The 18458-nt window shown below is 36.2% G+C and overlaps 2 protein-coding genes across 2 annotated transcripts in view; both read right to left on the reverse strand.

Annotated features, from left to right (window-relative positions):
* Positions 1–2626: 2626 nt before the first annotated feature.
* Positions 2627–13572, reverse strand: hpgd (15-hydroxyprostaglandin dehydrogenase). The gene is made up of 7 exons (XM_079811270.1): positions 13276–13572; positions 12938–13061; positions 12257–12363; positions 11734–11830; positions 5654–5730; positions 5219–5382; positions 2627–4516 (listed from the first exon to the last, which is right to left on the reverse strand). Exons 1-7 carry the CDS (start codon positions 13366–13368, stop codon positions 4393–4395), a joined length of 786 nt encoding a protein of 261 aa, XP_079667396.1. The 5' UTR covers positions 13369–13572; the 3' UTR covers positions 2627–4392.
* Positions 13573–13637: 65 nt separating this feature from the next.
* glra3 (glycine receptor, alpha 3) overlaps positions 13638–18458 on the reverse strand; it is a 57832-nt gene continuing 53011 nt past the window's right edge. Inside the window, exon 9 of the mRNA XM_079813095.1 lies at positions 13638–17029. Coding sequence (XP_079669221.1) covers positions 16754–17029 — 276 coding nt within the window. The 3' untranslated portion in view covers positions 13638–16753. The remainder of the gene's footprint in view (positions 17030–18458) is intronic.

Raw genomic sequence — 18458 nt, forward strand, 5'->3', positions numbered from 1 at the left:
TTAGTTAAAATCCGATGGCTCAGAAAGGCCTCCATTGGCACAATGCACTTTACACTCTCAAGACCTATAAAAGGTACTAAAAACGCCGTTACAAAGTCCATCTCACTACAGCGGTTCTACAATAACTTTATGAAGTCACGAGAAGAGTTTTGTGCGCAAAAAACCTAAATAACGACTTGTATAGTGATGACCGATTTCAGCATCATGAAGCTTCGAAGCGCTATGAATCAGCGAGTATAATCATGGTTCGGATCGCGTGTCAAACCGCCAAACTGCTGAAATCAAGTGACTTTGGTGATCCAAACCGCTGAATCGACTCACTGATTCATAACGCTTCGAAGCTTCATGATGCAGTGTTTTGAAATCGGTCATCACTAAATAAGTCGTTATTTAGGTTTTTTTTTTGCACACAAAAACTATTCTCGTCGCTTCATAAAGTTATTGTAGAACCACTGTAGTGAGATGGACTTTGTAACAATGTCTTTAGTACCTTTTATGGGTCTTGAGAGTGTAAAGTGCATTGTGCCAATGGAGGCCTTTCTGAGCCATCAGATTTCAACCAAGAAAGTAATTAATGACAGAATTTTCATTTTTGGGTGAACTAACCCTTTAAGTATATATCGATCAAAAGATTGAGTTACAGTATAGGCTATACAGTATAGACCTTTCTGTCAGTATAAGTCAAGTATACATAAGTGTAAGTATATTTCAGAGAAGTACATAAAAATTAGACTAAAACTATACTTTCTTATTTTTAGTTTAAAATAAGTATAATAATAAAACACTTGAATAAACTTTTTCGTAAGAGTTAGCTCTATCAAATAGTCATCATTCAAAAACATCTCCCTCCCAGCCCTCATAGACTTTCATATCCTTATCTGTTGTGTCATGGAAATTCTCAGTACCTACTTATCTGACTTCACCGTTGACAATTTGAACAACCTCCGGTTGTCAGTATAATACAATAATACTACAGTACCTTCGGGGTAATTCCCATCCCGAATATAATAGAATACAATATGACAGTACCAATACAGCACTATACAGTACCTTCGGGGTAATTCCCATCCTGAATATAATACAATATAATATTACAGTATCTCGAGGTAATTCCCTTCCCGAATACTGGCAATCCAATCAAATACTTCCATGAAGTATGGTGATGCCGTGCTGTCAAGAAGCTACTATCACTACCTGTATCACACATGCACACACAGGTCTTTAGCATCTATACACTCTCACCGTCCTTCTCAGGTGTACACTGGTCCGACACAGGATCATTAATACTAACTAAGAGTATTACAGCTTCACCCCGAGGGCGGCACTATAGTCTTCCAACACTATCACTGTCTCTGCTGTGGTCTTTTGAGCATATATCTTTAGTACTTCTATTCCTCTGCTGCGCAACATATACCTGACATGACTTCCAAGTTGCTCTTTGCAGGAATATAGTTTATTCACGGCCAGGAGATCTCTGGCAGAATAACCAAGAGAGTCTCTTGAACAGAAAGATATGTACATTTAAATCTTACAGTTCAGGGAAAATCAATTTAACTCAAGTCTACATGGTCTTTGACCTGAGCCTCCATAGTCTGCATTTCATGTTCAAAATACCCTTTTGACCACTTCTGAGGCCATTAGATAAAATATTTATATCATCATATCAAAGCAGAGTCACATTTTTGGGGAATCCCTGTGAGGTTTCATTAAAGGTCCCATGGCATGAAATTTTCATTTTATGAGGTTTTTCAACATTAATATGAGTTCCGCTAGCCTGAATATTGTCCCCAAGTGGATAGAAATGTTGATCGATGTAAAACCGAGTTCTGGCTGTCTTTCTCTGCCTTTGAGAAAATGACAGGCCAGACTAGCCAATCCTGAAGTCTCCTGGTTTGACGTCCAAGGTTTGACGTCCAAGCAGGAACGGTTACCTCCCTTTCCTCCGCCCAGAGAATCTGGCACGCCCATGCAAGCGCTCGAGAGATCATTGCTTGTGAACGAGTGAAAGCTGGCAGTTTCTCAGTGTTTGGATGTACAAATGAAAACAGAAGTCTTTTTTCAGTTCCTTCTGATCTGTGATCAGTGATTTCTTATGTGTAGCTAATTATTTATTATTCGTGCACACACTGCGGCTTCTCTCTCTCCCGACAGAACAGTGTTTTCATGTTTTCTATCTTGTGAGTCAGTGTTTTTGTACGTCTTCGTCGCGTCTATCTGTTCTAAAATGTGCATACAGTCGTTTCTGCTCAACATCAGCAGAGTAACATCTTTAGAGATAAACCTCACACACGCCGAAGCTCGGGCTGCACTGGCCGGTCGGCCTTCAACCTTCAACAGCGGAGGCACCAAACGCGGCGCGAGATTAAGCAGAAGGGGGGTAAGCGTGAGCATATCCGGGCTAGGCAGCTTTCCCCACAATAAACTGGATTACATTCGATTAATGCTGTTGTGTCTTTGTTTGCTCTGTGTACTTAATGCGCATCACTGAAGCTTTTCATATAATAGGAACATATCTAAAAATAATGCTATTATCAACACTTACTCGTAACTCGTTCATCTCGACAGCTGTAATGGTACTTTGCATGTGTTACAAAGTTGGTAATAATGATGAAGACGGACTCGCTGTGACTGGGACTCGTGTTTATTCAGAACTCTCAGATACAAACACAATAAACTCGCGCTGACTGACAGCGCTCCCATAACTCAGTAGTTACTATAAATAACTTTGTTAGCAATCGCTGAGCTCTGTCTCTGGTACACTAGTGATGTCCGGTTTGCGTCGCGAACTATCTTTCTTTTGAACCGGTTCTTTTTAGTGAACCGAATCAGTTCACCAAATCGGACTGAATCGTTCTAAACGGTTCGCGTCTCCAGTCAGCGCTGATCCATAATTTACTAAAGTTACTAACTTTCTGACATGAGTGACAGTCCCTCCGACTAGAAATAGACTAATAACCTGAAGTATATTCTAGTAACTACAACAGTTCACTGAACTGAGACGAGCTGAGAACTGATGTGAAGTGAACTCGGGTCCATCCGTCTCTCTGGCAGCAGCTCGTGCCTGCTCGTGCCTCGTAGACCTCGTTAAACCACGCCCCCTCCGCTCATTTCAAATGCAAAGATGTCAGCCAATCACAACAGTGGGCGTTTTTACTGAAGTCTCACAGCAGACACGTCTCTTGAAACAAGGCATTCAGCCACAGGGCAAACATCAGTATTGAAAAAAATGCCTTTTATTTCTAAATTATGACATTTTATGATGTAAAAATCACAACAATAACAATATAAGTACACCTCAGGAAACATTATAAAATAATAGAAAAATGCCATGCCATGGGACCTTTAAAGGAAATGTATAAAGTTACAGTGATGCGCAAAACATTTATTTTCATCTGTGACATAGTCGGACACTCTGAGAACTGTTATTCTCAAATTAACCCTTATGAACCAATTAGGGCATTGTATTATTTATAAAACTACTTTAGTGTAGACTTGTTGACTACTGATGCCCTGATACAACTAAACACAAGTCTTATAAAGTATTTAAAACAGATAAGCCATGTTTTACTACAATTATTAGTATTACTTTGGTATATGAGGTTCAATAAATTTTTTTAATCAGTTTAATATAATTTAAGTTGAAATGACTTGTACAGCTAATTTGATTATACTTAAAAAATGTAAGCCATGCATTGTCTCTGGATTTGCATTCCAGAACAGTGCATCTTGTAATGTAGGCAGGAAAAAATGTAAAAAAAATAAATAAGAACATTGTATACAGGAGCTAGTCCCCAAATCTACAAGACGACAAGTAGATTTTGGGTTACATTTTGGTAAACCAGAGACTATGCAATTTAGCTGCAAGAAACAAAAAAATTAAATAATACAAAATAAACGATTTCCTTTATATTTTCAGAAGTTTATTGTTTGATTTATACATTAAAAGCCTTGGATATTCTCTTTGTCACAAAGAGATCTGTATATGTAAAATATACAACAACAACAAAAATATATAAGAAAGGGTTGGTTGAGCGCTATTGAGGTACCACAAAAATAGTAACTGAATTAGTAATAAATATGATCCTTTTTTTTCTTTCTCAAAAGCAATTACTCACAGTTAAAGCAGTTATGTACAAATGAATGTTCAAAGACATTACAAAAAAAGGAAAATGCACACCAGTATGCAATCCTTTTTGGTTTTCAAAACTGATAAATGATAAACAGGAAACTCTTCTCTTACAAAATCCATACACTCCCTATTTATTTCTTAACTGGACGTCTGTGACAATTAACCAGGTGTTTGCACTGGACTTCAATAAAATAAATGTTCTGGTGAGGAATGGAGAGGACAGAAAAGAGGACAAACAGAACTGGCTTGATTGTTCATCACTCTCAAGCTGAAAGAGGCTCATAGGTGTGGAAGTGAATGCCTTTAGAACAGGTGATCTTCATCACAGCTCCGTTTAGGCTTTCGTCTGTTATGATTCGCAGCATTCCTTCTGCAATCAGAGATGGTCTGTAGATATACACAGACACAACATCATTTTACTATTTTTTCCTGTAGCATTAAGTGAATTCAACACATTTCAGCACATAAAGTGGAATTGTATAATACAAACACTCTTATTTAACAAGGTGATTCATTTCATTGCATTGTGAAATCAGTCCATTGGCCTCAATCCTATTTTTTCTATGTTCTTGTCAACATACTGTAACTTCAAATAACACATCCTTCATGTGTCTACAGAGAGTTTGAGGAAGACATAACAGACATTTCAGGAGGAAAAAAATAAAACGTCCTCAGATACACCACCAACACCAGAAGAATTGTGTGAGTGAGCCAATTGCAGAGGTATGAAAAAAAGTATCAGCTATGTAATACTGTAATTGATTAGTTGGGGTTGGTTATAAATGAAGCACATGTCAAAAATACTGCAAGCATAACGTGTGGTCTAATCCACATTTAATCAGTGGGTGGTGCAAAATGGAATGTCTAGATTTACCAGTAAAGGCAGGTTTAAAGATTTAAAAGCATTTGATCCACTATTTATTTACTTGGAGCTGTAAAGGTCTGGACTAGAAACAGATTTGTGCCATTATCTAGAGAACACTGTTGCTGTCTGCCCAAACAAACTGTTTATTCAAGGGACTGAATGCAACAAACAAAGCAAAACTACTAAGGCAATCCCATACAGAAGAAACAGGTAGTTCAGCTTACTTAAGAACGCCATACTTGTCCATCCTTTGTTTGAATTCATCTTTGTACTTGACAAACTTGCCCATTGTTTCCTCATGCTCCACAGTGCGAAGTAGTGGGGTGTCCACGAAGGCTGGGCACAGTGTGTTGATCCTCACTCCATAATTGCCCTGTTCAGATGCGTCCTGCCGACAACAAAACGTGTCCAAACACGGTCAGCCTAAATTACACACACAGTGCAAAGAATGTGTCAACACTCACGAGTACGAGATTCTATCTGTGAGCAAATAAAACTACTCTCTCTCGAGGGAAAAGCTGGGCTGTTAAAACCGCACTGGGTCAGCCGGTTTGATTGTCAGGTGCTGGAATGTACCATATTTTAGGGAAAGCATTTGCATACGGTTACAAGTAAACTTTACTTAGGGTGAGCTAGTGAGACAGGATTGATGTACTCACTGCTATGGCTCTTGAAAATCCAATCACCCCATACTTTGTCGCTGTGTATACTGGCTGGTGAGGAGAATGGAGAAATGCTGGGAACAAAAAAACATGTTGTCATTATTTATTCCCCTTATATTGTTTCAGACTTGTAAACTGTTTTTTTTTTTTTCATTGGAACACAAAAGGAATTTTTTTAGGGCTATTTTCCATATGACCATGCCGCTATTAGGGTTTTTTGAATATTCCCTTTCATGCAGTGTGTAATATAGCTGTTTGTGGATGTAATTGTTCCGCAAAGTTGTAAAATCGAAAGTGCACGATAAATAAAGTTATTTGCCCTGTCCAAATACCCACACTTGCGGTCTTGGCTACTTGAGAGCACGTGCACACGACAGGAAGTAAGTACGCAAGTCTGTCCCATGTCTTAAAAATGCCAAAGCGCAGTGCCCTTAATGCACACTAAACACACTCTATCTCGAATACCACTTCGGAGTATCCCATCATGCATGTTCGGGTACTCACGTGCCCCTAAATCACAAGATTTCAAGGAAAACGTTGAATTAATTAGATATTAAATATAATTTGGTAGTAAAAGATAAAGCGTTGCACATTTTATTGGTGCAAAGATGAGTAGGCTATGTGTATGTTGTACAACATTTGCAACAGTTTTTTTTATCACTTAATTAGAAGCACCACAATTTTAAGTCTTCTGTTAGTTATATAGCAACTACAGACATTTATAAGTTTATTTTAAAATGCAAAGTATTGAAAATATAAAAAAGCTCTGTAAACACTTTTTTTTGCAACACTATAAGTGTGTCCCATCAGGTAATCAATTATATACACACTTGCAGTCTTCACGCCTACTAGAACACTTGGGAAATACAGGAAATACGTCATGTAAGTAGGTCAAGTGCAATGACTGCAAGTATGGGTATTTGAAGAGAGCAATTGTCTTCCAAAAAAAAGAATCGACTCTAAACCAACTATACGAGTCGTTTGTATTTCTAATCCTAATGAGTGACTTTCACACGTCACTAGAAAAGACATTTGCATAATATCCGCCTATTTTATACGTTTTCTGCTCGTGAACTTGACCCGCCCTCAAACGTCATTTTACTGACGACCTTCTCAAACCTCGGAGTTCAACACAGGATTCGCAAAACTCTTGCTCTTGAAAAATGGGTCAGTACCCAGTTTATTTGGACCAGCTTGCTCCTCAGAATCACAACCTGTAAGTATGTGTAATTATTGATATATATATATATCTATTTTCTACTGGGTGTTTAAAATATGTAGTTTTGAGCAGAGTAGCTCTCGGAAAGGAGGGATTTGGAGAGAGTGATTAATCCGCGGAGTTGTTTGAGAATCATTGAAAAATGTGGTGCTGTGCAATGTATATTATTAAAAAATGTAACTGTTTTTTTAACCTTTGATGCATTACCTCTAAAACAAAAATAGGAGCCTTTAAAATAGCATAAAAGGGGCACTTTATGCTCCAGAAATCCACCATAAAAGTAGCCTATATGACTTGAGCATTATACCAGAAGTATTCTAAAACCATACGTTAGGTTTGAGTGAGAAACAGGCCAAAATTTGTCATTTCAGGAGAAATGTGATGAGTGGGATGTTTACAGCTCACTGGAGGTAAATGTTGGGAATAACAGCTAAAGATTTGTTATAGCACATGAGTCATTTGGATTATTTTTTATGGTGGTTTTTCTGTGTTATTTTTATTTTATTTTTTGGAACAGAGATGGTCACTACGAACCGTCATTGTATATAAAAGAGTTGTGAGAATAGTCTTAAGAATATATTTTTTCCCCCCATAGGCACATGGGCTTAAAACATGAGGGTGAGTACATAATGACGAAATTAGAATTATTTGTATTTCTTTAACTTTCATGACAACATTATCATTCCAGGTGATTGAATGAAAGGTTTTGTAACCAGAGCAGCGATACTACAATCCGTTATTTGATAGTGCAAGGTTTTCATCTTATTGAGGCTATAGTAAAACAAAGCCTGTGAATGATTTACAACACCTCCGTCATGGAAAATGTGTGGATCTTCCAAGGCTGAGGATTTCTCCTTTAATTCAAGTATGAAAATCCGAATGGCTGTTGAGTCTGTTTAAACTAATGCGGCTCTTTGCAAACATAAAGAGCTGAGGACAATTTCCTAAACTACTGCTTTAAACTTTATAGGGCAGTTTGGTTGTTTATGGGCCTATATAAAAATACAGCTTTCTGTGGAAAAGTCACCTGTTTTTTCCTCCTATACAATGAATATTAATATACAGTATGAGTATTAATATCTATATATTGCAATAAACATATACTTTATTGTATGTGGAAAGTTATTGGAGAAGTCAAATGGAACAATGTTTCTTTATAGCGTTGAGGCTTTGTTATAATAAACAACATTTACAAGCTGCATCAAACCGAGGCAGCCAAGGTCGCCAGCAGCAAATAGTTGAGACAGTATTTACAATTCAACAATTCTTGTGTGTTCTGAACAATTCTAAACACAACTTTAATGCACATCCAGAGAATAACCCACTTTTGCACAAAAGAAGGCTGTTTCCCATTCTGGCTGTATTGACAACATCTATTAACAGACAGTCGTCAAGATTTCTTGTCTGTAAACATTTTAATTAAGGGGTAAGATCATAATAAAAAGTAAATCAAACAATGAAGTCATCCTACAAAGACATGTTTCCATTCAGCATGGTCGAGTTACTTATTTGCTTTAACCCTTTAACTGTCACCGTCCCACAGGTGGGACGCCTGGTGCTCTTTTTTTGATCGCCTTTTTTTCATATCATATATTTAAGTAATTATCACAAATTAGGTATCATTTGAAAGCTTACAAACTCAAAATTCATCCTGTGAAAACCGTTTTGAAATCGGACATTGTGTTGCCATGGAAACGTTACTCTAAATTATTCTAGTGGGCTCCTCCCCTAGTGGGCGCTGTCATGTTTCATATTACAACAATTATTTTAACTACTTTATATTCAAAATCTTTTCCAATCTTGACAAAACGCATATTGTCGGAAAGGTCTGAGTCTCAAGGGTCCATATTTGGTGACTGTTTTGTGATGGAAGTAATATTTGGACAGAAATTTACAGGAAAATGCATCAAAACAACAATAAATGGAATTTGAATGACACCCGGTGGCTATTTTTGGTACAGCACCCTAAACAAAATCTCATGGGGACTTCAATTTTTGTGATATCAACTTCAAATTTGGAACACAAATTGGTTAGACATATGGCTTTGATTTTATAGTAATTTTAGAGTAAATGCTTTTTTGTAAAATATATATTTTATATGAAATAAAAAATATTTAGTACAGTATTTTTCATTTACAGTAAATTTAAACTTCCATAACTATTTCATACTTTCATATTTTGAATTGCTTTCACTTCAGCAATAATCTGCAGAACGTCGTCTTTAAAACGAGACCAAACTTTGGTCTATATTCCAAAGCATTCTTGAATTACAGCCCTTTAAGTTTGGATAGTGCATTTTCATGTGTATTCTCAAAAAGGGGGGTGACAGTTAAGAGGTTAAAACCAAATGCATATATGCTATATGTGATTATTATATATTGTTCCCCAGCTAGAGTAATGTGGTTTGAATATAGATCTCTGACAACATTATATAGCAATTCACCACTCACACAGCTTAGCTGTATTACATAAATATAATATACTAAAATTACATTTGCTCCATATATCTGTTCTGTAGGATGGCTTGAGGACAAACCATAATTATATAAATCATATTATATTTATAATGTTCTATTTCTAGGTATATCGGGTCTGACACAACTCAGGGCAACCTAGTTTTTCTCACAGTTTATGAGATTTATCGTAATGTTTATATAAGACAAAGTGATTTTTTTTCTTAACAAGTTTATGGTGAATAATTCTTTGATATACTGTCAATATTGCTGTCAATATACTGATTCAATGGTGTCAGTTTAAGAAGGATGAAGCAGGCCTATATTTAACTAAGTCTTTAATGTGTTGTTAAACAGCAACAATATCAAGCTTCATAACAGTATAAATCTCCACTCACAAGAAAATAAATCCATTAACGTAGTCGCAAAGTGAGGTTGTTCCACTCATAAAAAAGTATAATCACCTGTGCTACATAAGTTAAAGAAACATGAGATGCAGCGAGGTAAATAAACCATCCTCAATCTCATCTCTCAGTGAAAAGAAAAGGCTGTTTCAAATCCAAAGTCTTAAAACTTGTCTGGAGCTATAACAAGGGTTATAACAAGGTCACTGTCAGCCCACACCATTCATCATCCACCATGTACACACACATATACAAAATCATATTCATATCTTCAAAACAGGGCCCAGAATCAGTTTGTCTATGTCCAAACAACTGCAATGTCATCACAACAAAGGTATCTGAGTGTCCCAGTAATGTAATGTAAATAATTAGTGTTAGAGAGATCTTCTTGAAATGTCTCACACTATGCAATTTCCCAGCGACTGTTGAAATGGCTGTTCCCTAAAAGTTTTTGTTTACTTTATGCTTGCTCTTCTTTGGTGCAGTGATCTTGGACTTAAAATACCCCAATCATGGTCTCCTGCAATAGGTTTACATACATCCAAGGTAAAAAAACACTTTTAATTTTCTCATAATATACATTGTCCTCTTTTCTCAGTGTCTGAAATGGTTCAATAACGGATTCGGTCTCTCTAAACCCCTCCTTTCCGAGAGCCTACTCTGCTCTGATTGGTCATTTGGCCTCGTCTGTTGTGACTGGTTGACCTCGTACAATGCGTGTCGGAAACAAAACACCCATGACCATATCTGAATTTCAGCTCTAGAGGCTTCCTCAGTGCTTGTATACAAAAGGATACAAACAGTAACAATGGCATAGTTTTTACCATATCAAAGACTGGACTTACTGACGACTCGCTTCAGGCAGTTAGGAATCGGATCATTTATCATGCATTTTGATCTGTGAAACTTTGTAGACATTTTACAAACAGCTATATTACACTACATGAAAGGTAATATACCCGGAAAAGCATAATTGGGGCACTTTAATGCTGACACATACTTGTGGTTGATGTATTTAGTTTGTTCATCAAAGGCTGCCGCATCACACAAAAACATGTTGTGTTTGCCCTATTAAATTTTTTTTTCAATCTGTATATTAACAAAAAGATTAACCTTGGGTTCAATCTCGACAAACGTCCATGCATTATTTATGGTTTGTGCTGGCATGTGGCTGGATGCAATTCATTTGTGTAGTCAGCATGGTACCCATGAACGGCGACCTGCTTCATGTAGAATAAAAAGCTTTTTGTACATCATTTCAATCATATTTCTCACAAGAGATATGATTTGTGTGTGTGTGTGTGTGTGTGTGTGTGTGTGTGTGTGTGTGTGTGTGTGTGTGTGTGTGTGTGTGTGTGTGTGTGTGTGTGTGTGTGTGTGTGTGTGTGTGTGTGTGTGTGTGTGTGTGTGTGTGTGTGTGTGTATGTGTGTGTGTGTGTGTGTGTGTGTGTGTGTAAAACTACTTTAGTTGGCCATAGGCCTAAGTGCATTTACTTTTGCAGACACTTTTGTAGGTTAAAGTGTCTACATTGTGGCATACTGCTATCATTTTTTGCATTATACTCTTATGTTGTTTTGTTCATGTTTTAGATACTGCCTTCATTTAAAACTACATTGTTGGAAAAAAAGGTGTGCCCAAATGACCTTTTATGCTAAAGGTACTGACTCTTTTGCATCTTAATCATCAAGCAAGTCATTTATCTGTAATCATCAGTAAATGGACAGTATCTATTATGTAATTTATTATTTAGGTGTAATTGCGCTTGTGTAATTTTTCAAAAGTAGGTACAGATCCTTGGCAACAGACAGAACAAAACAAATATATTTGCTTTTGTGTGAGCAAACATTTGACTCATTCTATAGTTTGCTAATGACCATAAAAATACTGTTGTGTAACCTTCTTAAGCATAACACTCTACAAGGCTATTCTGAACTTTTAGGCTAACTTTTTCAAAACAGGCACATATGTTAGACACATGATAAAGTTATCAGTAGCTTACCTGCCATAGATGAGACGTTGATGATAACCCCTCCTTCCTTTCCGTACTCTTTACTCATGTGTTCTAGTGCTAAATATGTCCCCTTTATGACGGATGTCTGAGGAAGAAAACAGTTGTATTAAACTACTAGCACACAGTGAACAGATGTTTTCTTTTGAGAGTGAGATTATGTTGACGTTGGCCTGCTATTATGAACTAACATAAATACACATTATTTCACTGCACCGTGTCCATTATGAAATCAATCTGCAGAGCATGAATAATTTTAAAGATCTGAAGATTATTTCATTTCATGTACTATTGTGAAATCTAGACTAGATGCAGGGGGTGGAGTATTTTTTTGTGAATTTTCTAACTCCTTTCCTGAAGTGTGGTTGAATGTTGTGCTCTAAGGCACAAAACGTGATCCACTTATCTGTGTAAATAATGGGATGTGTTCAATGAAATGAGGTTGAATGGAAATGCAACCGTTTGGCATGATCTATAAAAGTTGGATTTCAAGTTGCTATGATTTTTAACTCACCAAATTTACTTCAATGGTCTTTTCCCAATTCTTCTCGTTGTTGATCCCAGCGTTATTGATGACAATATCCAACCGACCAAACCTCTCTACTGTGTTTTGAAAGGCATCTAAAGCAAGAAAACAGGGTTTTCATGTCTTGATAATTATCAATAACAACTTTGCAATAGTTCCACCTTTGACAGCAGTACAAAGTGGCTGTGTATCAAAACCAAATGAGCAGTTCAGGTAGGCAGCTCACTAGGTTTTGAAATACAGCCAGTGTGAGCTTGCATGTGCCCTCGCCTGACTTGCAGCTGCAGCATTCCACAAAGAAACATTTAATTAAACTCTATAGTAAGTGTGTTGTTGGAAACAAGTCTAACAGGAATGAACTATCTCCTCACCACCTACCCATGCATAAACTCTTGTCTTGGTGAAATAATTACAAAAGACAAATCGTTTTAAAACTTAAAAAAAAAAAAAAACTATAACATTCTTCAGTGACGGCCTGAGGCCCCGAGTGTCTAGCATGACCTATTAACGCCCCAAACAATGAGACTCTGTTCATGAATAAGATGCGCTGCACGTACAGGTGCGCAAATAAGAAGTGGATCATTGTTTCGTTTAAGAAAACGATTTCAACCTCAGAGAAGGTGATAAATACTCTATAAGTAAAAGCCTAAGTAAAAACTACGATTTTACCTTTAAGTTTCCCCGCGTCCGTCACGTCACACTGGATAAAAATACAGTTATCCTCCCCAAACTGGCCATCTAGATCACTTTTGCATTCCTCTCCTACAGACTGGTTCAGGTCCACCAGTGCAACCTGAATTGTCAAAAAGTAAGTAAATTAATAACGTAACGCTAAAACAAGTAAAATAATTAAAGCCACAAAATGGTGCATGATGAAATTAGGAAAAAATCGCCACAAAACAGGCAATTCAAATAGTTGTACAAAGTTTTCCCAATAGTTAATGGGATAAATCCGCATTAAAAATGTCCATTTTAAAAAGTAAGCAATTTGACAAAGCGAGATAAACCTTCGCCCCATTCCCCAGGAGATCTTCCACCACGGCTCTTCCGATGCCTTGCGCGCCGCCGGTGACCAGAGCCACTTTCCCGTGTAGAATCATGCTGCTCACCGCCGGACGCACCGCGCACTGCTTTATGTACAGTCAGAAGGGGGCGTGTAGATGAGTACTACTACAGTAAACACAGACGGCCAGGTATCGTTTTACAAACTATCATTTACACCCAAAATATGATTAGGCTACCAATTGTGTTAGAGCACCGCGCTTTAGTTCTTTATTGCCCTCGGCGGCAGTCGAATACAGTGCAAGTACACACACGTAAAGTGAGAAAAGGAACGCACCTAAATGAACAAGAGACAAAGGATGCTTTTATAAACATCTTTATTTGACAGTCTTTCTCGGAGGACGCTTCTGTAAACCTAAAAAAAAGAGAGATCTTTACATTACAGTGTTCATGTTAAAATACTGTTTTGTGTGGCATTTTTTGTTTGTTTTATAGCTAAATGTTAACTTAGCTATATCAATATGTAACATGTGTAACACAGACACTGTAAAGTAAAGTCAAGTGTGACCAGAAGTAGCCTATATGTACACGGAAGAACATAAGCAATGAGTCTCACCTGTAACCAAACCTCTTTTGATAGCAGCAAGAACATTTTGACTGACGGGTCAGATTCACATTTAAAAAATGCAGAACAACAGACTTGAGTTCATGCATAACATTTAATACATTAATCTGTACAAAATAAATGACAACTGCTGTTGCATTATACTGGAAATGTATGAACTTCCTTAATCCCTTCCATGATGAATGATGATGTGTGCCAAAATGCTGATGTCAGAATGTCAGATGGTGTTCAAAACACAACATCAATGCTCTATTTACTCTTAGGAGTGTGTGAGGCTAGATATGCTGTGATCATTTGTATGGCAGTTTTTCAACAGATTACTTTTACTTTCAAAGAAAAGGAAATACATTTCTCCCAGACTAGGGTTTCATAATCATCATCATCATGACAAAACAAAACAAACTAAAAAGGTTAAATACAGTTTGGTCCCATGTATTTGAACTGTTTTGAACAGTATTTATAGAACACTGAATATATACTTCTGAATTGCAGCGCAACAAAATAAATATTGAACATATTGTTAAACGTTGTTTCATTGTTTTTGAATACATTTGCAGTACTCTGAATAATTCAAATATAATTCGGCACCTTGGAATTACAAGGTTCTATCTGCATTCTGAACGGTTTTGAGATGTTTAGCTGAGGACAAAGTCTTTGTGGACAGAACATTTTTGTTTTCTATATAAAAAGTCCCAAAATGTACACAACGTAAATAATAATAATAAAAAAAACATCACACAATGTAGATAGAACCTTATAAATCCAAGGAGAGACAGAATTAAAGGGATAGTTCACCCAAAAATGAAAATTCTGTCATCATTTACTCACCCTCAATTTGTTTCAAATCTGTATGAGTTTCTTTCTTCTGCTGAACACTAAAGATATTTAGAAGAATTGGGGGTAACACTTGAAAAGCATTCAGAATAGCGAATTAGTAAGTAATATCGCTTAGTCAAATGTGATAGTTCACTATTAGCTAATCAGTAACTACTATTTTTTCACACCTCCCAGATGACTACTAAGAACTACTATATTCAGGTTCATAATTAATGTGAATAATGCATAATAATTCATTCTAAAGTGAAGGTCATTGTAACCCACTAGTAATGACTCAAGTGTTACCAAATCCATCAAAAGAATCCAAAAACCTCAAAAGCTTATAATGACTTCAGTCATTACTAGAGAGTTATCACGCTTTTCACTTTAGAATACTGATCCAAATCATTAGTAATTCCTTATGAATTATTTGGTAATACTTGAGTCATTACTAGTGGGTTACAATTACCTACTTTAGAATCAATTATTATGCAATATTCACAAAAATTTATGAACCTGAATATAGTAGTTCTTAGTAGTCATCTGGGAGGTGTGAAAAAATAGTAGTTACTGATTAGCTAATAGTGAACTATCACATTCGACTAAGCACTATTACTTACTAATTCGCTATTCTGAATTTCTTGTTAGTTAATACTAGAGTAGTAATAATGCGTTACTCATTTGTTCCTGTGTAGTTATTCAGTAATGACCGAACAGTATTTTAAAGTGTTACTGGATATGAGTAACCAAACAGTCATGTGACACCATTGACTTCCATAGTATGAAAAAAGGAAATACCATGGAAGTCAATGGTGCCCCACAACTGCTTGGTTATAAACATTCTTCAGAATATCTTTATGTTGTGTTAGGCAGAACAAAGACATTTATTACTATCCCTTTCAATAGGACTCTCTCTTTTAGTAGAAATCAATAGATCCTATTCAAAATGAATCGCCATATAATCGCCATGCAGCTAAATAAGTTTAATACCACTCAAATAATTTTCTTAATTATGAGACATTTAAAAAAATGCATTACTATTTGGTATGAGTACTCTCAGAAAACACATTGGCTGAGACTCTTTCAATGTCCTAACCAGCCCACCTCTTTTCTCCATTCATGAATTTGCAACACATGTCTGAAATTATTCACTCCCAACCACATTATTTTGCAGTGGCATCATTACCCTGAAGTGACTTTCGAACAATAATGCTTTTGTTTGGGAAAAACTTCATTTGGACTTGTAGGATGGTTTCAATTTGTCTGTGGTTACTGACAGTACGCTATTCCCATTAAAGTTCTGAAAATGTGTTTTCTTGAAGCAGTTAATGTTAAGGTGTTCATAGCTGTAAACAGAATAGTCTTATCTGCTGGTTCAGGGTCATTCTTGAGATTTAGCTCAGAATGTTTTTGGCCTGGATGCTGGTTTCTAGAGCTGGTCAAAGGACAAAATGATCAAGGGTACAATACGCTGACCAAATGCTAATAAAAACCATTCAACACTTCCTTATAAAATCATCAAGATTATAGAATGTGTTTGGAAATTTGTATAATATACAGTTCTGCTCTTGCACTCTGATATATACTTGCCATTTTTTCAATAGCTGTGTGTCAAAAATACAACACAGAACATTGGCAGTAAAGCTGTAAGACAACAAAGTTGACAAAACCAGTGCAAGACACACACATCTGTCTCTAAAGTGGCTGTAATATGTGTCGGACTGTGCTCCTGTGTTAAACGTGTGTGGAAGTTCTGACCACTTTTATTGTAGTTTGTTTAAGGACAGGTGTGTCAGAGGCCTTACAGATGCCTATCAATTGCATAGTGAGCGCATTGTCCTTGTATGGGTGCACAACACAAACAAACTATTGTAAGTAACCACTGGTCCTTGACGTCACAGTTTTTCATAGTCATGTTCAGAATTTTCATAGTCATTTTCAGCATAGGTCACGGCAGGAAAAGGAGTAGTCATCAGAGTTCATTGATGCAGCTTTGCTGTGTCACTACAGTATTTCCCAAGGAGCAACACGCCATGTTCCATCTATGGCTTGTGCACGTCCTCGTGGCGTAGGATTTTGTACAGAACCCAATAGAAAATATTGAAAAACAGGAAGGCCAGTGGGAATCCGGCACGGGACACAGTGTCGATCTTCTTGGCACGGTCGATGAAGAGTTTTCTCATCTCCTCATGACTCTTGCTGGCAGCAAGGGCTGGGTCAGAGGGTGTTGTGGCCGCATTGTTAGCGGCTTTGGGCACGGCCCCGTCTTTCCCTGCGTTGGGCGTGAAGCTTAACCGGCTCTCCCTCACATCTTCCTCCTTAGCAATAGGAAAGGGTACAGAGAGAGAGGCAATCAAGACATAGTACTCCTATACATTCACAAAACCTTTTGTGTCATTATAGATGTCCGAAACATTTTAAATGACGTCTGGGAAGCTTTGGCCAAAATAGTGCCGTGGTAGAGTGCAAATATTAGTTGTTGTTCACCAAAATCATTTGCATTCTGTCCTGTTGTAAACAAGGATTTTCAAACAAATAAAGAAACCTTTGGTGGAAAGAGGACAATTCATTTGTTAGAACACAAATTCAAACCCATAAAACACAAACAATATTGTGTACTTGTTTTCCCCCAAGTAATAAAATATAAGGAAAGAATGTTTCATTCACTGGAAGATAACAATTTAGAAAGCATGCAACGGATTGAGTGATATTGATTGAGAGAATTTTGGGATTTGTATTATTTAAAAGTCATTATTTCAATGATTTCTTTAACTGAATTTGTCCTGTAATGCTATGTGCATGCAGTGGTACTAACATTCCGCCCCAATGGTTTAATAAAGTGATAAAATATACGCTATTGTTCAGATTTTATTTGTAATATTTCTGAAACAAGTCTCTTGTGCTCACCACAACTGCATTAATTTAATCAAAAATAGTAATATTGTGAAATATTAGTACAATTTAAGATTTAGTTTTTATTTTATTTTAATATATTTTACAATTTGTTAAAATTCGAATGTGATGGCAAAGCTGAATTTTTGTCTTCAGTGTCACATGATCCTTCAGAAATAATTATAATATGCTGATTTGGTGCTCAACATTTATTATTATTATTATTATTATTATTATTATTATTATTATTATTATTAATATTATTATTATTATTATTATTATTATTATTATCATCAGTGTTACAAACTGCTTAATATTTTTGTGGATCATGTGATACATTGTTTTTCTGGATACTTTGATGAGTATAAAGTTTAATGCGTCCTTGCAGAATACAAATCTTATTGACCCTGAAAATGTTTTTTTTATATTCTCTTAAAATAAACACATTGGGGGAATCTACAGATGTTGTATTCAAATATTTTGTCATGCTCTAAATAGACTGTTTTATAAAAAAACAGGATAACAATGTTTAATTTATAAACATATATTGTTTATTGTTAATTCATGTTCGTTCAGAATAGATTTATGTTAAATGTATACAACTAAATGTATAAGTATTCTATGTAGAAAACATTAACTTGCATAAATGCTGTGAAAGTAATATCCAAATTTAGTTCATGACACCTAATATATTATCCAATGTAACAAATTGAACCTACAGTAAAGTTCCAAAAATGGAACAAAATACAGTCAAACGAATCCATAATCCTTATAAAAGACGCAAGTGGCTATTTAGTCGACATTATGATCACTAGTAATAAATGGTAAAATATTACGACATGCTGTTTCATGAGG

Source organism: Gobio gobio (genome assembly GCF_949357685.1).
Source record: "Gobio gobio genome assembly, chromosome: 3".
Taxonomy (NCBI): Eukaryota; Metazoa; Chordata; class Actinopteri; order Cypriniformes; family Gobionidae; genus Gobio; species Gobio gobio.

What these genes read in the sequence shown, in the direction of transcription:
- hpgd (XM_079811270.1), bottom strand. Translation starts at nt 13,368, where the DNA reads ATGATTCTACACGGGAAAGTGGCTCTGGTCACCGGCGGCGCGCAAGGC. An exon ending in GGACGCGGGGAAACTTAAAG is followed by an intron (nt 12,364 to 12,937) that starts GTAAAATCGTAG and finishes TTCTTGCTTTAG; the next exon opens with ATGCCTTTCAAAACACAGTA. An exon ending in GATTTTCAAGAGCCATAGCA is followed by an intron (nt 5,383 to 5,653) that starts GTGAGTACATCA and finishes TGTTGTCGGCAG; the next exon opens with GACGCATCTGAACAGGGCAA.